This window comes from Rhinolophus ferrumequinum, chromosome 20 (genome assembly GCF_004115265.2).
Source record: "Rhinolophus ferrumequinum isolate MPI-CBG mRhiFer1 chromosome 20, mRhiFer1_v1.p, whole genome shotgun sequence".
In the NCBI taxonomy this organism is placed as follows: domain Eukaryota; kingdom Metazoa; phylum Chordata; class Mammalia; order Chiroptera; family Rhinolophidae; genus Rhinolophus; species Rhinolophus ferrumequinum.
This window is the reverse complement of record NC_046303.1, coordinates 30023331-30049766: the sequence shown is the minus strand read 5'-3', so window position 1 is coordinate 30049766 and position 26436 is coordinate 30023331. Positions and strand designations below refer to the sequence as shown.

The following is a 26436-nucleotide window of genomic DNA, read 5'->3' as shown; positions in this document are numbered from 1 at the left end:
GAGGAAGTCATGAGAAATGGTCGAATTCTGCATATATTTTGTTAGTGGCGAACATCACGATTTGCTGAAGGACCACAGCTGTGAGGGGAAAGAACTATGCCAGGTTGCAACCAACTTTGAAAACTGATTACACTCTCAGCATCACCATTGCCAAAAGTGGAGATTTGTAAATGACTACGTTTTCATCTCAGACTAATCAGAATCTCCAAGATTGTGGCCTTGGAAACACTTTAAAAATGCATCCTAATGATTCTTCTGCAGCTAATTTGATGGAAACGGGCTCAGGGCTCACTTGAACTACAGGAAATTTGCCACGGCTTCAGAGGACAAATTAGAAGCACAGCACTGTGCAAAGTACACGGGTTGGTGGGCTCGTGGATGGAGAGTTCAATCCCACTCTGATCCCTGTTGCAGAACGCAGTAACACTATAAAGTGCCAGAAGTGAGTCGAGCTAACCATGGAAGGCTTCCTGGAGGAGGCTGATTTTGACGAAGACTTCCTCAGGCCTTTATTAGGAGGGAAGGAGGCGGAGAAGATTAATGTACAAGATAACAGGGTGTGATTCAGGGGTGACACCTGGCCCCCGCAAGATGTCGGGAGCCCTCTCTGACCGGGACGCAGCCCTAGCGCAGTGGCGGTGCAGGCGCGACCCCACGAAAGCCACGCCCCTCCCAGGCGGTGAAGTGCCGGTTTTCCGCCGCCGCTGCAGCGCCTGTTTCCGGAAGGTCCTGATTTTAGAGCGGACCGAAGCGGATGAAGGTCGCGCGCCCTCTTCCGCTCGTGTTCCAGTTTATTAATACCCGGCATCTAAGTGGAGCGGGCACGCGCCGTCCCTTTGCACAGGCGCGGCCTGTGGTCCACGCGCGGCGCTATGCCGGCCGCGCACGTCTCTCGTGTCCGGGCCTTGTATCGGCGCATCTTGCTGCTGCACCGCGTTCTGCCCCCAGACCTCAAAGCCCTTGGCGATCAGTACGTGAAGGACGAATTTAGGAAGCATAAGACGGTTGGTTCTGCTGAGGCCCAGCGTTTCTTGCAGGAATGGGAGGCAAGTGACTGCCCCCTTTACTTCGCCCTAGACTTTTGGGGTCCCTCAGAGGTGTCCCGCTTTGTCCCAGTGAGACCGACTGGTTTCCCCGTGCCCCACGCGGGGTCAAATGCAGCAGCAGCCTGTTCTGTTTGAGTTAAAACAGCGCAAAGCTGTTGAAACGATAGTTAGCAAAGTTACACCCTATTTCTCCCACGGGTTCCTCCTGGAGCAGATCGCGTTACATCAACGTCTGCAGTTTCAGTTCAACAGTTTGAGCTCTTGCCCATTCTAGGCGCTGGAGGGGTGAGGATGGGAGGTCACAAAATTGAATAAATCACCGTCAGAGGCTCAAAGAACTTAACCACTTAGCAGCTTTTTGTCCCCTCTAGTGCCTTGCAGGTAGCAAGCATCTATGAATAGTTTTCTCATTACTTAGTTTTCAGACTTAGAGGTTTGTTTCCATAATTACTGTTTTTAAAAATCTCAGTGAATTTGGTTACATCTTAATAATGTTCTCAGTTGGCTGATACAGAAATCAGTTATGATTGCGAAAGAGAAAAATGCTGGTCAGAGTTCAGTCAGGTGAACGTTGGTTTCTCCTGAGTCTCAAGTTATGTTGCTTTGTTGCATTGCGCTGCATCATTGCGGTAAATCTTTAAATAGACACATGTAATAGGGATTAGCCCTTTGACTACCCCCACCTCCCTTTGAGTTAAGGAAAAAGAGATTCAGAGTTTTTCGTGAGGTTGGGGGCCACTGAAGGGTTGCCTCTAGTTCTGATTTGCAAATATCAAGAAATGATTTGGAGATTCGAGCAACAGCTCAGATATTTGAAAACAGGAAGCTGTATTGGTATAAGAACAGAGGTAAGTGATTCTTCAGTCTAAAAGATTGATGGCTGAAAAGGAGATGACTGAAGTCTCTTTAAAAAGAAAAAAATCATAGAGTTTATGGTTAGAGTGAACACAAAACCTTTACACTGAATCCCAGAATTCTTGATTGTAGAGTCATTGAAACTTGCAAGAGGGACATTTAGGACATTGGTGAAATTTAGAATTTACCTAAATAATCACATGTGTTAGATGTAATTAGCCTGCCTGGAGCCAGGGAAGTTGAATGTTTTTAAACACATACTGGTATTTTTTAATATGGTAACTTGGTCTTGCAGTCAGAAGAACTGGATTAAAATTCAGGTTCTGACATTTATTAATTATCAAATCACTTAATTTTTCCTAGTCTTATTTTCTAATCTGTAAAATAATATTTACGGTATGCATCGCTAAATTTTTGTATATAAATTTATTTAAAAGCACTTAGTAAATTGTTAATTGCAATGAAACTATAAGATATTAAGGTATTTGTTAAGTGACATCTTTTAAGGCAGGTCAGTTTGTGGCAGGAGAGGAAGGAGAGTTTAGCCCTGTGTCGGGAAGAAATGGCACTTTGAGAGGTCTTAAAGTATAAGAACTTGGAAACTTTTTAGGGAAAGAATAGGAACTCAGAATAAATTGATAATAGACTGGAGGAGAGAGAGAGGCATAAAAAAAAAAATTAGTAAATACAATATGTTGATTGACCCAGGAGGCTTGGTGTCAGCAATTCAGGGTTTTTTTTTGAAAAATTTTTCACTTATAAGTTACAAAGACAGTGCAGAGTTCCTGTACATCCTACACACAGCTTCCTCTTATGTTAACATTTTACATAACTATGGTGCAATTATCAAAACTAGGAAAGTAACATTGCTACGGTATTATTAACTACAGGCTTTATTTACATTTTGCTCGTATTTCCACTAATGTTCTTACTCTGTCCTAGGATCCAGTCCTGGATCCCATGTTGCATTTCATCCTGTTTCCTTAATTTTCTCTAGTCTATGACAGTTCCTCAATTTTTCCTTTCATGTCCTTGACACTTTTTTGAGAAGTATTGGTCAGTTATTTCATAGATTGCCTCTCAGTTTAGGTTTGTTTGATGTGTTATCTTGATTAGATTGATGTTGTGTGTATTGGAAAGAATACCACAAGGTTCATATGGCCTTCTCAACACATCGTACCAGAGGGCATATGAATCAATTGACTTATTACTGGTGATGTTAATTGTGATGACTTGGTTAAGGTGATATCTGCCAGGTTTCTCCACTATAAAGTTACTATTTTCCCTTTTGAAATTAATACATATCTGGTGGAAATACTCTGGGGCTATACAAATGTCCCGTTTCTCCTTAAACTTTGCCAATGTATTTTAGCATTCATTGATGGATCTTGCCATAGTGTTCCAATGGTGATCTTCTGTTTCCCTCATTCCTTCTGAATTTATTAGTTGGAAATGTTTCTGTGGTGAAATGTCCCTTCTTCCCTATTATTGACCTAGCATTTTTACTCTTTTTTTTTGAATGAAAAAAAGTATATTCCATGAGGCTAGGGCCCTGTAGTTAATGAGTTGGCAGCTGGGCAAAGGTAAGTTTAAACCTAGTGATCTAACTATTTGGATAAAATAATAATTCTTGAATTGCGAGGCAGCTCAGTCTGAGCCAGGGAGTTACCGTAGAAGGGATAGGTTGAATTCTACCAAGAGATCCCAAGGATGAGGGTTAGAGAAGATTCTGACTCGGAGGCGAGAAAAACTTGGCTAAGGCAGTGATGTAGGAGAGTGATATCTTTCAACTTTCTAAGTCTTTTCCCCCTGCTTTGTGTTCTTTAAAACATCTAATTTATGGTTGTTATACTTGATGCTGCTAGTTATGGCATGGATTTCTATTGTTTTGATTAATGATGGTTACAGACTTGGTGCACATTATCTGATTATTACAGAAGCTTGCTGCTTATGTTTATGTCATATTACTTGAGAGTGACACAATTGTAGACTTACTGTGCTATGTATGTGGAGTTTGGTCTCTGGGATTCTCTCACATACTTCTAAAATTACTTACGAACTTGAATGGATTCTGACTTTGCTTTACTTGAAAAGGCAAAGTTGGGTATGGGTACCAATGGAGAAAAGAAAGGGGAAGGATCAGGAATATTAGAAGCCCCAGTATTAGGTAGGAGGAGAGTTTTGTATTCCCTTCATTTGTGATCATGGAAAACTGCGGCAAATATTAGAAGGAATTCAGCTGGGGAAGTTTTTGTTCAAGGACCGTTGGGGGAAGGTAGGAGGAAAGTATTTCATTTTGTCTTAAGGATAAAAATGTAAATGCATACTTACAGAATAAATAGTGAATTTATGTAATTCCTTACCAGAAGAGAAAATAATGTAAGTTCAGGAAGAGATTTTGGGAATCTGTTAGGGAGGATGTTTGATAACTGGTTGGTAAAATATCCATTATAACCTTACTCTCAAGTTTTTTAGAAGGCAACGATTAGAAGTGGAGTTGGGGCTGGGTAGATCGGGCTCTTTTATGGCATTTTCAAAGTGTTAACTATGCTGTTTTGAGGTATACCTGATTTAGGTAATGCTTTCCGTTTTTCTCTCTGTGCCTACCCAGTTGTGGAGAGAAGAACTTCTTACCACTTATTTTCTGGGAAATCAGAATAAGCGTTGGAGATTAAATAGGAAGTAAAACATAGTTGTGATAGAATGTGAGACAGTGAAAAACAGTGAGCTGTCAGGAGCCGCTTTGAAGAGACTCTATATTTAATTTTCCATTTTCTGTCCTGTTTGTTTATGTCTGTTGCTTTCTTAACTGGTTTCTGTTGTTTTTCTTAAGTAGCTGCTTTGCTTTGTGTCTTTTGGAAGATGTTTGTAATGGAAGTTCTGTTTCTGGAAAAAACAAAAAGGCTTACACATTCTATAAATAGTTACTGATCACTTATTGCCAGGCAAAGTACTAGGCATTGTGGGACACAAAAGGGAACCATATTTTACTTACAGTGTCCAAAGTATAGTGGCGTATAATAGACAATTATAGTATGAAAGGGTGCCTGCTAAATGCTATGGGAATAAGGAGGGAATGGAGGAAGTTGAAGGCCACATATAATGTCTGTGCAAATCAAAGTTACTTGCAAGTGTCAAGAAAAAGACTTTGTAGAAAGAGGGAATAACATATGCAGAGGCATTGAGGTAAGAAACCGAAACATTCCAGGATATGCAGTGATGCATTTGGAGTTTAGTATCTTATATGGGAGATTAGGAAAACATAAAGCTAAAGAGGTGGCAAGAGATAGGCTATTCTAAGAATTATAGATTTTTATTTTGAATCATTGAAAAGTTTTAAGCAGGAGTGGAAATGATTCAAATTCAGAAAGATCGCTTTAGCAGCAATATAAAGGAATGATTAAAGAGTGAGCCAGATTGAAGGTAAGGAAATCTATTAGGAGAGATGTACTATTCCCAAATATAATATATGTGCTTAAACCAAGACAGAGGTATTAAGAATGGAGATTACAGATTTAGGTGATAGCCCTTGTAAGGTAGAACTGGACTTGAGATGGTGATTGATAAAGGATTAGTGATGGAGAGGAAGTTGAATGCATAAACTCTTAGGTTTTAGAACATACCAATAACAGAACATACCAATAACCAGAACAGGTTATTGGTAGGAGGAGCGAGTAGGGAATTAATTCAGTGTGGTATATTTTATATTATAAATTCTGGTGGGACAGTCAACTGGAGATGTTCTGAGATATATATTGGTCTGATACTCAGGAGACAGATTGTGGCTGGCTGGTGACAGAGATTTGGAATTATTATCTATAATTGGTGGTCAAAAGGTATGGATGAAAGAGACCTGGTTGGGTATAAAATGGGGGAAGGTGGTCAAAGATAGACCACTAACATTTAGGAGTTAAGAGAATAAAGGTAGTAAGTATAGTGCCGGAGAAGTCCTGTTTCTTTCTTCTTTTTATTTAGTTGTTCCTAACTACATCTGCAAAGGAACATACTTTTTTTCCTCATGATTATATTCTTTAGGTTTGTGATAGTTTAGATACTATAGCATTTGCTTTTTTGTTTTATTTTGTTGTATTTGTTTCAGAGAGGAGGTAGTGCTTCAGATTTCATGTAACCATCCATTTGTAATTTTCATGGAACATCTTTTTCTTATTTATGACTTTGAAGTGGATTATCAAATAAATAATGTATGATTAAGTTTCATGTCACCTATATTTAAAATTTTTTTTAACTTAGTATAATTTGGGTTGGATGAGTATTTTGCAGTTTTTATAATTGTATGCCTCCTTATCTAAATTAGGGGCCTCATTTTGTTGCTTTCGAACATCCTGATTTGTAGTTTGTATTTTAGCTTGCAGAAGAAAAGGAATGAATTACCTCTCTGTTCAGTAGATGTATATCTACCAAGTATGAGGGAGTCATTTGAGGACCTCTCAGTTGTACTGTTTATTCTGCATGTTAATCAATGTAGTGTTTTTGTGATGGTTTATTGAATGGTAATGGTTTATTAAATGGTGATGTTTCACACATGTATGTTTTCTACGTTAAACTTTACCTTTTAAATTTTTTTTAGCAATATTGTGGTCCTTAACTAACGCTTGAAAAGGGATAAAGGAAAGGATATGAAACGGTGTATCTTTGGAACATAAAATGTTTTGTTTTATTTTTTAATTTCTGAAGCATTTGGATTTTCAGTGAAGTTTTTAAGGTACTGGTTTTATTTAGGAACATTTAACTTTTATTGGTGTCATGAGCTATAACAATGCTTATGTTATAAAGTAACTAAAGGTGTTTTTTTTAAAAAATCGTAATTTGATCAATATTGCATATATAATGTTATTGACTTTATACTATGTTGCTGGAACATAGAGGAATGTTCCTTTTATTTAAATGATTTAAAATTTATTTGAATTTATAGATTTAAAATAATGGTAATAGCATGATAACATGAATGTGCCAGTAACTAAAACACATTTGTACGTGTGTGTAGGGATGTGTATATTGGTGTGTGTATGTATATGTAACATGCAGTCTTAAAATTGTGAAGTTTTTGCACACAATTTAAGAAAATAAAGATTATATATGCATAATGTTACTTTTACTTACTATTTTATGAAATAAATATATTTTATGATTGCTTAATAAAACAAATGTCTGAAGTTTTACATAGGGAATATTAGAATTGACTGAAAGGGAGCTTCAAATTGCTTAGTAAACTCTTATTTTTTTCAGTTAATGTACTTAAACTTTAAAAAAAAAATCAACGTCATATATGCATATGGTTAAAAAATTAATTAGTATTTATAGTAATAAAAATTAATTAGAGGGCTTATAATAAAGAGCAATATATTTTTGTCTATTCCTTATCTATTCTTCTGGGGATATTTTAAATTTTATTTTGGTCTCTTTCATGTTTCAAATATCTTGCGAATTTTGGTTATCTGTCCATATTTACAAGTAAAGCAGTAAGAAACTGAGAACTCTGCATATAGGTAGGCTTGTTAATTGGGAAATTACTTTTAGGGTTACAGATTTTCAATGAATCTTCCTTGGATTTGTTTCTTATTCCTGATTTCCTTACCTACCTGGTGTTTGTGTTCAGTTGTCTCTGGCAGTTTGGCTTTATCTTCAGCTATATTCTTTGTTTTGTATACTAAGCTGCAACTTCCTCTATGTGCACTGTTTTATTTGTTATACTCCTTTTGCCATCTTGAGAAATTTGTTGCAATCTCTTGGCTGTTAATGGCTCCATTCTTGTTCTCTAAGTCATTATAGATTACTCTTTTAAAAAATTCTTTATTATCAGGTCAGTGGGGTTTTTGGAAGGGAGTAGAAATAAGCTCCTGTGATTTCTCCAGTCTGACATCTTAAAATGGAAATCTGCAGTTCTTTCATTTTAAAGATGAAGAAACTAAGGCCTACAGAAATAACATGACTTGTTTTGTATCACACAACTAGATCGGACAAAAATCTTATGCTGTTACCTCATGAAAGTCTAGTTAAGATTTTGGAAATTAGTGTTTCCAAAACAATTAAGCTTTTGTAGTGTAAAATGATTATGGATTTTTTCTTTGAATTTTGCTTGTTTGCTTGCTACAATTTATTTGTATATTTGATTCTCCATTTTTTTTTTGGTATAAAACTTCTTAATCAAATTGTTATGTTCTATATCTCTCACATAATAAACAAATGTTTAAGTATTGTTTAAGTATCATTTATTTTTGTTTATTAACCCAAGATGCTAATTGCCACATTTCTCTCTCAAAGATTTTTTTTTAGTAAGGAAATGAGAATGGAAGTTGCTGCAATATAACCATTAAATGTTGTACTAGTCAGGCACATATATGTTCTCTATGTAAATTTTGGAAGGTTTTAATATAGTCAATAATATTGTAATAACTATGTATAGTGCCAGGTGGGTACTAGACTAATCGGGGGGATCCCTGCATAAGTTATATAAATGTATAATCACTATGCTATACACCTGAAACTAATCTACAATAATACTGACTGTTAAAGTAATTGAAAAAATAAGTAAATAAATTTTCAAAAAAGAAAAAAAAAATTGGAAGGTTTTGTTGGGCGTCAGTTGTCTCAGTAGGGGAAATAATATTTTACCCTTGCAATTAGGGATGGACCAAAAAGCTCTCTTTTACCTCCAACATACGATTTCATTAGGAGATGAATTAAAACTGTATCAAATGGCTTAACCCACTGTACACTTTCTATAGGCACCACTGATTTTTCTCTTTAATCTTTTCTGTTAATTTTAGGATTATGTGTTGCTACAGTAATAAAGTGGGTAACACAAATATACATAGTACCTTTTATTTGTCTTTGTAACAGTTACAATTAAATAAAATGAATAACTTCTGAATTAAAAATAGTTAAAATAAAAAGGCAAATAGAGTGTATTTGGGATTAATAGGATATATGATTGATAGCATTAAAAGAGCTTGTTTTGCTTGGAAAGGGAAAACTAACAACTTGAATGAAAGAATGGGCAAAAGTAACTCTAATAAGAGGTCATTCTATGATTTATATACAAAAGGTATGAATTGCTGTGCTGCATATATGTGCTGCACAAATTTAAAGCAGTGTAGATGTCCAGTGATGGAAGAAGAATGAAATTATAGCATGGCCGTATAATGGATGGGTTAGTATGCAGCCATTAGAAATGGTGTTTCTGAAGAATTAATGATGTGGAAAACTGCTCTTGATACAATTAAATAAACAGTTTTTATCTTTGGATGATGTGATTAAGGATGTTTGTCATTTTCTTCCTTATACCTCAGACTTGCCAGATTCTCTGCAAAGATCACATATTACTTTAGTAATTATAAGAAAGCCAATCAATATTATTTTTAAAAATGCAGTTGGATATACTCAATATTTTTGTTACAAGGCTTGTGACACAAAACGCTTGAGGCAGACACATTCAATGAGTCAAATACTAGCACCTTATCAATATGTTTCCTAATTTTGCCCTTTATATTTTGAAGGTTAAACTTAGACTTCTTCATCTTTAATAAATGATCTCAGATATATATTATTTCTTGCTAAGTTTTGTAAATGAAATAAAAAACAGTCTAAACGTGTAGACTTCTATTTAGCATTGTTAATGGCCACTGAAATAAGAGAAGCAAAAAAAAGCCATCCTGACTGGAAAGAAAAAAATAAAACTATTTTTATTCACAGATGATAGAAAGATTATCTATGTAGAAAATTGGATGGAATCTACCAAAAAATCTGGAGTTACTAAGTCAGTTTAGCAAGGTTGTACAATACTTGATCGATTACAAAAAATTAACTATTTTTGTATACTCATGAAAACTTGGAAATTAAATTTTAAAAAATATGAACTACGTAGGGGTAATTCAGGAAAAGAATGTACAAATTTGTGTATTGAAAACTATAAAGTATTGCTGAAAACAAAATGTGTATACTTGAAAATAAACTTGACTGCTTTTTCACCTAACCGCTAGAAGACATGTTTAGAATCTTTAGGGCTCTAATCTGAGATTAGAAAAGAATCATCAGGGCCTTCTACCTAGTACAGTATTAAGTCTTTTTAAACAACACGAAGAATCTTCTTATGTTTAATTTCTTAGCGATCATCCTTAAATATTCATTGCTTCTCCAATAACTGAATTTGATTAAAATTAAGTCGCAACTTAATAACTATTAAAAATCTATTATATTTAAAAAAAATCTATTATATTTTAATTTTTAACCTTTTCTTTTTCTGAGTATTGTAGGAGGTTACATGAAGGCTGACAGTGAGGTAGGATTGGGAGGGGGAGATTGATTAACTGTTGGTTTGTTTTCTGACAGGTTAGTCAGAGAGGACGGAAGATGGGTAAACAGTTTCACTTGGTGGCTTGGACACCGTCAGGCTTAGGAAAGAGATTCTAGGTCAGTGTGCACCGCTCAGGATTGTGATTATAACTGACCTTATAGGTCTGGAATTAGACTTCACCAGTACCCAGAGACGATCGGATATTGGCAACAGATTTAGACTAACTAAATTTATATAATATTAAAGTATAAACCAGAATGCGGATTTACTCATTTCTGTGGGTGGGGGAACTGGAGGCTGGTGAAGAGTCAAGGCTGTTCCAAGAGTCAGAATATTTACCTATAGACCCAGGGAACCAACCCTCTTTCCCATGTCTCAGAATTCAGAAATTTTTAGATTTTAGAAAAGTAATCAGGCATATTACTGAATTTTAAGAAATATCCCACTGGAATCTGGGGTGGTACCCTGTAATCAGGTACATTCATGTTTTTGCAGTAAAGCATTTCATTGTTCATACTAACTGGAGTAAATAAAAGCCTCATGTCCATTTAGGTCAGGATTTGCTGCCAGATAAGTTCTGAAAGAGCTTTTGTTGTTTTGAAACTTCGACTTCAGAATTGTAAGAAAGGGATTGTGGACTACTATCAAGCTTTCTGGGAAACTGAATTAGTGTTTAGAAGGTTGCCTGGTAAACATTGAATTACGATGACAAGAAGTGGGGAGGCATAAGAGATTTTTCATCCGGCCTCACTGTCTCCAGTAGAAAGCATCCACTGAGTTTGCAGTAGAAAACATTGTGAGTCTTACTGCTTCACTGCTCCTTTTTCCTCAATGATGAACACATATCAGCATGTTTGTCCCCTCTGAATACTTTATTTTTATTTTAAGCACCTTTTTTCTGTCAAAGTATTATTATTAATGTGTTAATAGATTAAGATACCTAATTTGTCTTCTGGGCTTGACAAAATTTGGATACTTCCTATGTGTGTTGATTTATTTAGCTTAATTCCCAAGGGAGAATGATATTATTTACAACTTTTTGTCCTTCTCTACTCCTAAATCACTAGAACTTGCAACATTTCTGTAACAACTTGGCATTTTGATTTCTAAGCTCTTAAACACTAAAATATTTATACCTTATCTGAATAGATTTTACATACATGCCTACATAAATCGTTTATTTTCTTTCAAAAAATTTCATCATTAGAAACATACAAAAAAGAGCAGAATATTGCATATTGTATGTTTAAGTAGCAAAGGTTTCTGGACTTTGTTGCAGTGACTCTTCACTTTGCTGAAGATGAAGAGGTCTACAGTTTGTTTACAAATGATCCCATAGAATAAAGAAAAAAATTTATACATTTCTCATACCACTTTCCCCCTTGCAACCTAAGAATGGCAGCAGGTGGTTTGGTGAATACATATATACATATGTACAAAACAACTACAGCAACATCAGCAGGCAGGGCACCTTCTCTAAACTACGCGTTTGACCCCTCCAAAAGGCATCTTATTCACAGCCTCATGTTTCCCAGCGAGGGCCTCTTTAGTTTGTCTATGTTGCTTAGTTTGCCTATGTTAGTTTCACCTGTTAGATTTGTCAAGCTACTGGGACAAAGATTGTAATAATGGAAGCTTTGGAAGCTTGATAGTTTTGTAACTACTTTTATACTGAGTATATTTCTGGAAAGTTGTTTATAAATTGATTTTTTAAAATTTATATTTTGATGACGTCATAAAAATGGCGGCATGAGGTGAGCCTCTTGAAATCTCCCCTGGAATTTACAACAAATTGAACAACTATAACTCCACAAAGGACTCCCTGTGCAGCAGACAGGCAAGACTAAGAGGCCCACTACTGAATTCACCTAAAGGTGGGCAAATTGCGCGAGCCAGAAAGAAAGAAGGGAGAAGTGCGGCGATGAGGCTGCACAGGCGCAGGACGCAGACCTAGCTCAGTGCTCCGAGCTCGCTGCATCCTGGAATGACCGCAGCTGTGGGAGAGAGAAGAACTCGGACTGCTAGGGCTCCATGTATGGCCTACAGGACTGGGGGACAGCATATAACACGGCTGAACCCAATGCTCACGGCAGAGACCTCGGAGCAAAGACTGAGGGAAGAAGGCTGAAAATGGTGGTTTAAGCCCTCACTGCCGAGCAGAGAACAGAAGCCTTAGGCACTGAAACTAGCCGCCCCCTCCCTACCCTTCCAGAGCTTGCCCCACCACCACCTTCGAAGTGCTAGAAGTGGAACAGTAGTGGTGTCAAATCAAAAGAACAGAATATTTGCAGTTCTGAGAGCTGTGGTCCACAGACATAGACTCACAGCCCAACTAGTTCTGGCAAAGGGGAGGGAGCCATGGAAGCAGGACTGGCTGTGGTGGTGGTCGTCACCATTGCTCTGGGCCACGTCTCACAACCCACCCCATCCCTGTCCCCACCTATCTGGGAAGATCCCTGCAGGAATAAACAGTGCTGCTGAAACACACGGGCTCTGAAGCAGGTGCAGGAAGAGCTTTGGCACTTCCAAAGCTCTCCACATTCCCCATGGAGGCAGTGCCCTGACCCAGGTGAACTGTTCACAGAGGAGAAGCCTGCCTTCCAGGGAATCCTCCCATTGTGTGAGAAGCTGGAATAGTGCAGAGAAAATATAACACTACAGTGTGAGAGGGAATAAAATGCTGTGGTCAGAGAGAAAATAAAACATTCTACCAATAGCTACTGAAAAACAAAATAAAGACCTCTTTCTATCAACCTGTTGCAGAACCCACTCCTGTAGATGTCTAGGAAGAGCATTAATAAATCATTAATTGCCATGAATAGCCAAGATAACAAGAAAGCTCAAGAAGAAAATGAAAAGTCTCCAGAAAATGAACTTAAAGACATGGAAATATGTGACTTAAATGACAGAGAATTCAAGATTGCAGTTCTTAAAAAACTCAATGAGATGCGAAAAACAGACAGACAGTTTAATGATTTCAGAAACACAATGAAAGAACAAAATGAATATTTTACCAAAGGGATTGAAATTTTAAAAAAGAACCAAATAGAATTTTTGGAGATTAAGAACGCAGTAAAAGAAGTGAAGAATGAAATAGCCAGCTTAGGTAGTAGAGTTGACCAGAGGAGGAAAGAATCAGTGACATCGAAGACAGAAATCTGGAAATGACACAGATGGAAGAAGAAAGAGACTTGAGACTTACAAGAAATGAAAGAACTCTATAAGAACTTTCTGATTCCATCAGAAAGACCAATAAGAATAATGGGCATACCAGAAGGAGAAGAAAGAGAGAGAAGGGAACAGAGAGTATATTCAAACAAATAGTTGACAAGAACGTCCCAAACTTGTGGAGAGAACTGGATTCTCAATCCAAGAAGGAAATAGAACACCCAAATACCTCAAATCAACAGGCCTTCTCCAAGGCACGTTGTATTGAAGCTGTCAAAAATTAAAGACAAAGAAAGAATCCTCAAGGCAACCAGGGAAAAGAAGACAGTAACCTACAAAGGAATGCCCATTAGATTACCATCAGATTTTTCAGCAGAAACTCTACAAGTCTGGAGGGATTGGAATCAAATATACAAACTATTGAAAGAAAGAAATTATGAGCCAAGAATAATATATCCAGCAAAGATATCCTTTAGATACGAAAGAGGAATAAAGACCTTTCCAGACATACGGAAGCTGAGGGAATTTTCTAACACATGACCTACACTACAAAAAATACTGAAGGAGGCTATTCAGCCAGCATAAATAGGGATAATTTGTGACAACCAAAACATAAAAGGGAGGAGAGTAAAGGCCTGAACTGGAATATGGGAATGGAGAAAGTAAGCATGCTGAAAAAAATGGAATACTCTAAATATGAAACTTCTTTTACATAAACTTAATGGTAACCACTCAAAAACAATCCAGAACTGAAATATATAATATAATAAAAGAAGAAACAGAGGGGAAAATCATAGAATACCACCACACAGAAATAATAGACAACAACAAAAAGGCAAAGAAACAATGGCGACACAGTCTTACCAGAAAACCAAAGATAGAATGATAGGAAATCCTCACATATCAATAATCACCCTAAATGTAAATGGACTGAACTCACCAATAAAAAGGCACAGAGTAGCAGAATGGATCAAAAAAACCCATCCCAACCATATGCTACCTCCAAGAGACACATCTCAGCTACAAGGACAAACATAGACTCAAAGTGAAAGGGTGGAAATTGACACTGCAAGCAAATGGTATCCAGAGAAAATCAGGTGTAGTCATACTGATGTCAGATGAAACAGATTTCAGGATAAAAAAGGTAACAAGAGACAAAGATGGACATTTCATCAAATATATGGTGATGAAAGGAGAACTGACTCTGGGTATTGAACACACAATGTGATATAGAATTGTACACCTGAAATCTATGTAATTTTACTAACAATTGTCACCCCAATAAATTAAAAAAAAAAAAAGATGGACATTGCATAATGATAAAGGAGACTATGCAACAAGAAGACATAACAGTTATCAATACTTATGCCCCCAATCAGGGAGCACCGAAATATATTAAGCAACTACTAACAGAAGTAAAGGGAGAAATTGACCAAAATACAATTATAGTAGGGGACCTAAATACATCATTGACAGCTATGGATAGATCATCCAAACAGAAAATAAAGAAATAGCAGCCCTAAATGACACATTAGATGAAATGGATATAATTGACATTTATAGAACACTTCATCCTAGAACATCAGACTATACATTTTTTCCTAGTGTACATGGAACATTTTCAAGGATAGACCATATATTGGGACATAAGACTAGCCTCAGCAAATTTACAAAGATTGAAATCATACCAAGCATATTCTCTGATCACAAGGCTTTGAAATTGGATATCAACTGCAAAAAGAAAGCAGGAAAAACCACAAATATGTGGAGATTAAACAATATACTTTTAAAGAATGACTGGGTCAAAGAAGAAATAAGAGAGATCAAAAGATACATAGAAACAAATGAGAATGAAAATACATCCTACCAAAATTTTTGGTATGCAGTGAAAGCAGTGTTAAAAGGGAAATTTATATCATTACAGGCCTATCTCAAGAAACAAGAAAAATCCCAGATCAATAACCTCATGTTACACCTTAAAGAACTAGAAAAAGAAGAACAAAGGGAACCCAAGGTCAGCAGAAGAAAGGAAATAATAAAAATCAGAGCAGAACTAAATGAAATAGAGAACAAAAAGACAATAGAAAAAATTAATATGACAGTGCTGATTCTTTGAAAAGATTAATAAAATCGACAAACCCTTGGCTAGACTCACTAAGATAAAAAGAGAAAAGACACTAATAAACAAAATCAGATATCAAAGAGGGGACGTTATCACAGATAACACAGAAATACAAAGGATCATCCAAGAATACTATGAAAGACTGTATGCCATCAAATTCAATAATCTAGCAGAAATGGACGAGTTCTTAGAAACATATAGCCTTCCTAGACTGAATCATGAAAAACTGGAAAATCTAAATAGTAAGGAAATCAGTCATCCGAAACCTTCCCAAAACGAAAAGTCCGGACCTGATGGATTCACTAGTGAATTCTATCAAACCTTCAAAGAGGATCTAATACCTGTCCTACTCAAAGGCTTCCAAAAAATTGAAGAAAAGACAATCCTCCCTAACTCATTTTATGAGGCCGACATTACCATGATACCAAAACCTGGTAAGGATAACACAAATAAAGAAAACTACAGACCAGTATCTCTGATGAATACAGATGCAAAAATCCTAAACCAAATTCTAGCAAATTGAATGCAACAATGCATTAAAAAGATTATTCATCATGACTAAGTGGGGTTCATCCCAGGGGCACAAGGATGGTTCAACATACGCAAATCCATCAGTGTGATACATCACATAAACAAAATAAAGGACAAAAATCATATGATTATATCAATTGATGCAGAAAAAGCGTTTGACAAGGTACAACATCCATTTATGGTTAAAACACTGAATAAAATAGGTATAGAAGAAAAATACCTCAACATAATAAAGGCCATGTATGAGAAACCGTCAGCTAATATCATAATTAACAGTGAAAAACTGAAGCCCTTTGCTCTACGTTCAGGAACATGACAGGGCTGTCCCCTATCACCTCTGCTTTTCAACATAGTGTTGGAAATACTCGTCAGAGCAATCAGGCAAGAGAAAGAAAAGGCATCCACGTTGGGAATGAAGAAGTTAAATTGTCACTCTTTGCAGATGACATGATGCTATAATATAGAAAACCCTAAAGACTCCACCAAAAAGCTATTCAAAATAATAAATGAATACAGTAAAGTTGTCCGCTACAAAATCAGCATGCAAAAGTCCATTGCATTCCTATATACTAACAATGAAATCTCAGAAAAAGAAATTTAAAAAACAATTCCTTTTGTAATTGCAACAAAAAGAATAAAATACCTAGGAATAAACTTAACCAAGGATGTGAAAGACCTTTATACTGAAAACTGTAAGACATTTTAAAAAGAAATTGAAGAAGACAAAGAAACGGAAAGACATTCCGTGCTCATGGATTGAAAGAATCAACATAGTTAAAATGGTCGTATTACCCAAAGCAATATAAAGATTTAATGCAATCCCCATCAAAATCCCAAAGGCATTTTTTAAAGAAATAGAACAAAAAAATCATCAGATTTGTATGGAACCCCAAATAGCCAAAGCAATCTTAAGAAAAAAGAACAATGTTGGAGGTATCACACTCCCTGACTTTAGCTTATACTACAGGGCTACAATAATCAAAACAGCATGGTATTGGCAGAAAAACAGACACGCAGACGAATGGAATAGAATTGAGAACCCAGAAATAAACCCACATAAATATGGACAGATAATTTTTGACAAAGAAACAAAAAACATACAATGGAGAAAAGACAGCATCTTCAGTAAATGGTGCTGCCAGAATTGGAAAGCCATGTGCAAAAGAATGAAACTGGAGTGCTAGCTGTCACCATGTACCAAAATTAATTCAAAATGGATCAAAGACAAGCATAAGACCTGAAACAATAAACTGCATAGAAGAAAACAGGTACTAAACTTACGGACTTTGGGTTCAAAGAGCATTTTATGAATTTGACTCCAAAGGCAAGGGAAGTAAAAGCTAAAATAAGTGAATGGAACTATATCAAACTCAAAAGCTTCTGCACAGCAAGAGAAACCATCCACAAAATAAAGAGTCAACCAACTGAATGGGAGAAGATTTTTGCAAACAGCACCTTTGATAAGGGGCTCGTATCCAAAATATACAAGGAACTCATACAACTCAACAACAAAAAACCAAACAACCCTACTGAAAAATGGGCAGAGGACCTGAAGAGGATTTCTCCAAAGAGGACATACAAATGGCAAATAGACATATTTGCCAAAAAATGCCCAACATCACTAATCATCAGAGAAATGCAAATAAAAACCACAATGAGATATCACCTCACCCCAGTTAGAATGGCTATCATCAACAAGACAAATAGTTACAAGTGTTGGAGAGGCTGTGGAGAAAAAGGAACCCTCATACGCTGTTGGTAGGAATGCAGATTGGTAAAGCTGCTATGGAAGGCAGTGTGGAGGTTCCTCAAAAAATTAAGAATAGAATTACCATATGACTTAGCAGTTCCTCTCCTGGATATCTACCCAAAAAATCTGAAAACATTTATCCGTAAAGACATGTTTGCTCCAATGTTCATTTTAGCTTTATTGACCAAGACATGGAAACAACCAAAACGTCCTTCAGTAGATGAGTGGATAAAAAAGTTGTGGTATATATACACGATGGAATACTATTCGGCAGTAAGAAATAGTACCATTTGTGACAACATGGATAGATCTTGAGATTATGATGCTAAGCAAAATAAGTCCGACAGAAAAAGTAGAGAACCATATGATTTCACTGATATGTGGTATATAAAGCTGAAAACAACAAAAGAACAAGACAAACAAATGAAGGAACAAACACTAATAGACACAGACAATAGTTTAGGGGTTACCAGAGGGTTGGGGGGAGGGGAGACTCTAGAAGAGGGTCAATGGGGTCTAATATATGGTGCTGGAAAGAGAACTGACTCTGCGTGGTGAACACACAATGTGAGATATAGATAATGTATTACAGAATTGTACACCTGAAATCTATGTAACTTTACTAACAATTGTCACCCCAATAAACTTTAATTAAAAAAAAGTTTCTTATTTTTTTAATGTTTACCAGAAAATTTTATTTGAAAGTTACCGAACCGTCTGTTTGGATGCTTTAAAATGCAAAAGTCAGAAATAAAGTGGCACTGCTAAGGTACTCTGGAAAAAAAAATTGTATTTCAAATATACTGGCAAACTTACTATTTAAAGGAATTCATTAGTGAATCATTTTATAAAGTGAATAATCAGCCCATAATTTGTTTCTTTGGGTGAACCTACATTTTCAAACATCAAATTTGTTTTAAATAGGATTTATCTAGAAATGTCGATGCATGTATCTGAAAAGAAGAAAATTTAATTTCTGTTTGATGTGAAGAACAAATTCAGATTTGGCACTTTTGATAGGTGAGACATGCCAGATTATTTTAGTTCTATTCTTTTCAACTAAATGCTATCAAAATATGTTCTACACCCTAAAGTAAGGGGTGGCAAGAGTTCATATGTTAAGATTGAGCTACAGTATATTTTTAAACTATATTTTCTTAAATAGTAACAGGGCTAGTGTGAAGTTATACAAAGTTTAAAAAGTTATTTAGTAATTTTATCTTTTCTTTCTTAAAAAAATAACTGGAATCCCATAAAACAAATCTTAATGGTTTGTCTTTCTTTAAAAATTGTGCTTTATCTTAGTCTGTAGTTTTAGAAGTACATGTATATGTTGTCTTTAATTATGTTTGTTAGCTTTCTTCTTGCTGTACTTTGATGATACCCAGCAGTTTATTAAGCTGTTTAATACTGGGAAGATGCTAATAATAATTCATCCTCCTTTTAGTTTGGATGTTGAAATGTTGTTAACTAGAATTAATCATAAACAGCTATTTAGTCCACAATATAGCGTACATATGGTAGATTTATAATGAAAAAATATGATATAATTGCCATTGTATATTTTAACTGCACTGTGGTTAAATAGACTTTTTCTGCAGGGCTATCTGGGAGCTAAAACTGTTTGTTATATTGTTTCTCTGGAAAACGAATTAAAGCTGACAACATTGGGGAATTCGCCCCATCTCTCAGACCCTCTGCATAGCCTACTGGATAGTCAGAGGAGAATCCCCTTAGGATTTAACATGGGTACTATTAGATTCCATGGAAACGAAAGTCTTTCCTTGATAATTGAGGAAGATAACTGAGGGTTATGGAACCGTTGGAAATGTACTGGAATCTAGGAGAAACATCTCTTCTAATATAAATAAGGCCAGCCATTTGTTTGTGTATGGCTTTCACAAGTTAAATGTCAGGAATAATCCAGAGAACATTATTAAGGTCAAAAGTTGGAAAGGAAGTAAAGAATCAGGAGCAGAGGTTTCAGCAACAAGTTCAAGATGGGACATGGAGATAATATTCCAAATGCAATCCTTGACCTATGTGAGGATGCTGGTCGCACTGTCCAGGGAGGACTAGACAGAAGCAGCCCATTGGAGTTTGCTTAGTCATTCATTCAGTGCCTACTGTTTTTCAGGGCATACAGAGATTAACACATGGCCAATTCATTAAGGAGTTCATAAATTGGCTACAAGTCTGTATAAGATAGAATGAGACTCATTGTGCCCTAAAGAAGAGTAGTTGAGAATGGTGGTCTTTTGGCAGTGAGGCAAATGATGAGTAGTGGGAGTACAGGAGGAAAACTTCTCTGTCCCTAGCCATTGAGTTTATGATTAGGCAGTTCTCTACCTAATGTATCTACCCTGTCATTTGCCATTCCTTTTGAGGATTTTTTTGAGTTTCTTTTTAAAATGATAATTATCCCTATGAGAGATTCCATTTTAAACTCTTATCAGTTAGCACTTGAATGATTCTCTGACATTGATTAGCATCTAGCCACTTACTGTGTGACCTCACGTAATTTGATTAACCACTCCAAGCCTCAGTTTCCTCATCACTAAAATGGGAATGAATACCACCAGTACTTATCTCTAAGGTTAAGGATTAAATAAGATAATACATGCATAATAATTGCCTTGCACATAGGAAATTCTCAATAAATGTTAGCTATCTAACTCTAGTGTGGTGTAGGAAGGAGATTGATAGGAAGGAAGCAAGATTTCTAGGAAAGAGCTTTGAGGGTGCTGAAAACAAATTTTGTAATTTGATTATTCTTTACTTCCATATCCAAATAGTTGCCAGATCCTGTTGATTCTGTTTCCCTTTGCCATATCAGAACTTTGGCTTATGGTCTCCATTCTTATTGTCATTACCTTCGGATGTTTGTAGTAATTTCATAAATAATGCCTTTAGTCTCTCTTAACTGCCATCTTATAGAACACAACTTTGATTGTATTATTGCCCGTGTCAAAAACCATCATTGTTTTCCCATTGACCTGTCTTTAAAACTGGAGTTCAAAATTGTGCAAAATCTGACTTGAATATATTTTTTCTACCTTACATCTCAATATTCTCTGTCACGTATTCTATGTTCCAATCATGTTCTCTGAATGTGGCCTTACGTTGTTTTGGCTCTTACTCTTTATTTGGCCTAAATGTTTTCCTGTTTTTTTCTGTATGGCCAAATCCTAAAATGTCTTTCTAAACAGATCTAATTCTTTGCTATCAAATCTTTGTTGATTAATTCTTCAGTAAAAAGCAGAACTCTATGTCTTCTATTTCCTAAAACATTAGTTTTTGTGTTTTTATTTCTGTACTTAATGCTTTCTACATTGTCTTACTGTTATTTGTGTACATCCTTTTTTGATACTAGTAGATGGTAAGTTCCTTGAGGACAAAAACTATTTACCCATCTTTGTCTACTTTAAAGATCCTAGGACAGTATTTTGTTCATAATAGATGCTTAGTAAATCTTTTTGTGTTTTTTCTAAAAGAAAAACGTATGATTATTTTTCAGATGAAGACCAAACATGCTCATGTCCACAGCTGGATAAAAAGTTAACCAATCAAATGTGTGAATTGTAGTCTTTATAAAGATTAATAGCTTAAGCAAAATCCTTTATCCTAATCATGGGAATTCTTAAATTGTAGTTCATAAACATGGGTATTTAGTATTAAATTTAATTAAAAGCTTTTTGATACTAAATACTAAAAGCTTTTTGATACTAAATACTAAAAGCTTTTTGATACTAAATACTAAATCCAATACTGAAAGCTTGGATTTTTGATTCCAAGCATTTTAATTCATGTTTTTATCTAGATATACTGTCAAGTTAATAGGTATATGAATGAGTGAATGAATGAATGAGTAGCTGGTTCATTTTAAAATTATTATTTTGCTATGTAGCTATTATTAAACTTTTGGTCTTTATAAAACTTATAGCAGGCATTTGTGGTTCCTAATTATTCAGGACAAGTTAAAGTAGCTTAATATTTTTGCTGCTTTACCTATTTAATAAAGTCTCTTTTAAGTGTCTAAATGGGGGAGAGATAAGGAGAGAGTTTTTAAGGAATTTAAGATCATGAACGGGAGAGACTTAGTATAGCTGTAACTGCAGAGTCTTGGAAACAAAGAAATTGAGTGTCGTGCAGTTTCCTTAAGCTACAACGAACACCATTTTCTCTCAGGAAGAAGAGAGAAGCTAGGACAAACTGTGCATGATCATTTTCACTAAATTCTTCTAAGAATATTTACCCTGTTTATGATTGGATTCATCTTTCCTAATATTGAGAAACGAATATTCTTGTCAGATACAGGAATTTTTGTGTAAGTGTAATTTCAAAAATTTCCACACGATGGCAGAAGATCCTTGTAGGTGGAAAGACGAATGTCATGAAAAGACGTCTTTTCATATTTTCAACTAGTAATTTTCACGTTTGTATTGTCTGATATAGATATGTTGTTGCCATTTTAAATATTTTAAATGTTTGTATTAATTTTAAAATGGAATTAAATCTTTTTCTATTTTTTGTATACAATTTTAACCCATTTTTGAAGGTTTCATGGATTTCCCCTGAATTGTGTTTTCAATAATTGTTTTGGTAAATGTATTTTTTCTTAATAAGTCAGTTTAAGGGAAATTGAATCCAGTTACTTACTATTCACAGATAAATGTATGAAACCCAATAGATGTGTGGACTTCCATTTGATTTTATTTTAGAAATTAAGTAATCGATTCAACATACATTCTTTTGTATTAATGTGCTTAGAATTTTGAATGGTCATTTCATGATCTCTTTACTGGTTTCTTGCCTTCTTTCTCTATCACTGTCAGGTCCTCTCTGAAATTTTTCCTGTCTTAATTTAAGAAATTCATTCATTCTGTAAGTATTAAATGCTTACCATGTTTCAAATACTGTCCTAGACAATGATAATTCATAGTGGTAAAATAAATTCACCAGATGTAATTTTTGTTTTCCAGAATTCACAATCTTGGAAGTTAGGTAGCTACCAAATACATTATTGTGTTTGAATTAATGTTTGTGGTTCTTATTGAAACAATATACTTTTCATAATTTTAAGGAATGTGCAACTTTTACATAGATACAGTAGACTGTGAAAGTATTACATTTTATGAATGATGACCTGAAGATTTAGAAATTTGAAAACTTAAATAGGCCTAGGGTTTTTTTTTGTTTGTTTTGTTTTTTTTGGAACACTAGATGTTAGATTATCTGGTTTAAAGAATAAGATGATATATTTTTAAAGCTTTTAAAAAAATTATTGAATTTATTGGAGTGACACTGGTTAATAAGATTATATAGGTTTCATGTATGTAGTTTTATAATATATCACTTGTATATTGCACTTGTGTGTTCACCTCCCAAAGCCAAACCTCCTTCTGATAACATGGTATTTTTCACTTTTAGCTGGTGATATTCTGGCCTTTTTCAATATGCAGATTTTTTCTTACATATTATTAGTTTGATTGTATAATTTGTTGTCAAAACTGGGACCTTGAGAGTAAAAGTAGCATTAAAATACAACACATGTATGAGTACACATATATATCCAAAATATATATTTACTGACTTATAAGTTTGATTTTCTATGATAGAGCTATAAAATAATTCTTTATGAAAACTGTCCTCAGAAATAAGTTTTCAAAATATAAAAATTACATATATGTGTTACTTTAAGGCAAAAAAAATCCAAAAACCCTTTAAATGATTATATGAACGTTATAGAAATAAAAACAGAATAATTACTCTTGGGATGTACTTACGTACTTTCTTTTTAGCTGTTTCTGTCTGTAATGCTATTACGTTTGTTCTGAACAATTTAGTTTTTACAATATGGTTTTGTTATTTAAATTTTTTTCCTAAAATTGCCTGTAATTTTTCCCAACGTTACGTTTTATGATTAATAGTTTTGAATTGCTGACTTCTTTACTTGAGAAAACCATCTTTCTATAGGTATTTAGAAATTAAAGGAGCTCAGGGCAAATTCTCTTCAATGGAGAACTCTATTCTCAAATCAATATTTTTTTGTATTGAAATGTATAAATATTAAAGTCCAAATATTTTAACAGGTACTATCTTTTGGTCTTTATTTAGAATAGCTTTTTTTTTTTTGCCAAATATTTTTACAAGACAAATTTGTCAGAAAAATTGTCTTTATTTATGATTATTTTGACTATTTTGCCAAAATCAGATGTTCCGACATCATAGGACTTTTCAATTTTCATCCATTTTGGTATGAAAGTAAATACATCTAATTATATATAGGAGCTCCTTCAAGAGATTGTTCCCAGAAATCGAGATAGATATACACTGATAGAATTTCAGAATTAAATCTTGTGTACCATTTGTGTTTCTAAAATTTAATTTACTGTTTCTTGTTTTATTAGCTGTAATTTCAGTCTTTCTGTTTACAAGCTGTTTTAAAACAATGCCATTCGTTAAAAGACTTAAAAGCTTACGCTTTTTAATGCTATTTTTTCTTTTTTAAAAAGTTTTTATTAAGTTTGTTGGGGTGACCTTGGTTAGTAAATTATGTAGGTTTCAAGTGTACAGTTCTATAATACATCATCTATATATTGCATTGTGGGTTCACCACCCATAGTCAATTCTCCTTCCTTCGCCATATGTTTACCTTCTTCTACCACCCTCTCCTCTGATAACCACTAAACTGTTGTCTGTGTGTATGAGTTTTTGTCTTGTTCATTTTGTTGCTGTCAGTTTTATATCCCACATGTGAGTGAAATCATATGGTTCTCGACTTTTTCTGTCTGATTTATCCTTCCATAGTTGATTGGACAAAGAAGATGTGGTACATACCATGTTTCCTGGAAAATAAGACCTAGCTGGACAATCAGCTCTAATGCATCTTTTGGAGCAAAAATTAATATAAGACCCGGTCTTATAGTGTATAAGATTGTCTGGCTAGGTCTTATTTTCGGGGAAACATGGTATATACAATGGAATATTACTCAGCCATAAGAAAAGATGAAATCCTGCCATTTGTGACAACATGGATGGATCTTGAGATTATTGTGCTAAGTGAAATAAATTAGATAAAAGCTTAAACTTTTTGTCTCTTTGTCTCATACTTTCGTTAAGAATTCCGACTGATTTAGAAAAATGGAACCAAAATTTAAGGGAGTCATTTACAGAAAGTTCAATGATAGGTGGCACGAAGAAAGTTTATCCGGCCACCATGCTGAAGTGTTTCATTACGTGTCAGATATTTATAAAAATTTTGTAGATTACTCATACTGTGTATACTATAGATTTTTTTTAAAGTGTCAATTTTAATAGTAGATTCTGTTTTAATTGATAAAATATCACAGTTTGAGCACAGTAATAAATTATGTATGCACCATAACCAATTCTAAGTACATTCCTTCTCTAAGGATCTCTAAATTTAATAACTTTGTTTCTTATTTTGGCATTCTGCTCCACCAAAATTTACGATATATTCATATTATCACTGTAAAAATTTTATCTTTAATGCTAAACTTTTTTTAAAAAAAAGGATTTACTGTAGCACTCACAATAATGCCAGATATTTCACCTTTAGGAGAGGAAATTTCTTGTAGTTTTACTTTGATTCCATGAATTGGATAAAGAGATCAAGCTATTATTTGATTTAATTTAACTGGTTTTCTATTTGAAGCATCCAGGATCACTGATATAAAGCTAATATCATTTAACTTTTTGCAGAGTTGTTCTTTTGCTAACAGTTTAACAACTTTTGCTTTTTATGTGTGCATAAGATAATCTGGAGTAGAATAAAATTAGTTTAGATAATCAGTTTAGACAGTGATTTGATCTAACAGAAAAATGCTTCTCAGTGTAATGTATAAACATAGTATCTGTAGCTATCTATATGTTGTCTTCATGTACAGTCTTCTTAACTTAATTCAAAACAACTGTTAAAGTAAATGCTGCTGCTTAATTAGTGAATTTGTATCTTCTGCTATTCATGTGGTCATTGATACTGCAATTGTGTCCATGTTATTTCATGTTCATTATCAAATTTTTTAAAAAAAGGCAATTCTGTACTTAATTTTTCCTTTTTTTCATTTTGAAATTTTATTGACCATTTTTATTTTTATTAGTTTCAGGTATTTATTACTTTTTATTATAGTTGATATTCAATATTATATTATTTTCAGGTGTACTGAACTTATTTTCATTCAAGATGCATCTTTTTTTTTTTTTTTTTGTAGTTTGCTGGTGGCAAAAGAGTTTGTTGCAAAATAAAAAAGTATTACCAAACAAATAGTTATAGATTCTTACCATGTTAATGACAAACCACTCTGGTAGGATCAAACTCTCTGTATGCTGTGTTTATCCCTATTTACTCTGTTTCCCTTACGTATTTTCACTTTAACTTATAATTTCCTGTTTCCTGCTGAGACGGCTGAATGGTGGCTTTGTGTGTTTGGCTGAAGCAAAGAGCAGAGCATACCTGCCTGGTAGACTAACTAGCTGTAAGGGAAGTAGAGTCAAATACTTATTTTGAGTGTTCTACTCTATAGTTATGTATCTGGAGCCCCTTTGTGTACTTGCTTTGTCAATCATGACTTGCGTGCTGTCCATGAAAGGAATGTGTTAGTTATTCCGCACCAGAAGAGGGTCAGGA

At 34.7% G+C, this 26436-nt stretch overlaps 1 protein-coding gene across 2 annotated transcripts in view; it reads left to right on the top strand.

Annotated features, from left to right (window-relative positions):
* Positions 1-741: 741 nt before the first annotated feature.
* Positions 742-26436, top strand: part of SDHAF3 (succinate dehydrogenase complex assembly factor 3) — a 53268-nt gene continuing 27573 nt past the window's right edge. Inside the window, exon 1 of one of the 2 annotated variants that reach the window (XM_033088944.1) lies at positions 742-1004. In XM_033088944.1, coding sequence (XP_032944835.1) covers positions 873-1004 — 132 coding nt within the window. In that variant the 5' untranslated portion in view covers positions 742-872. Of the gene's footprint in view, positions 1047-26436 lie in introns of both variants that reach the window. The other variant, XM_033088943.1, reaches the window with a different exon arrangement.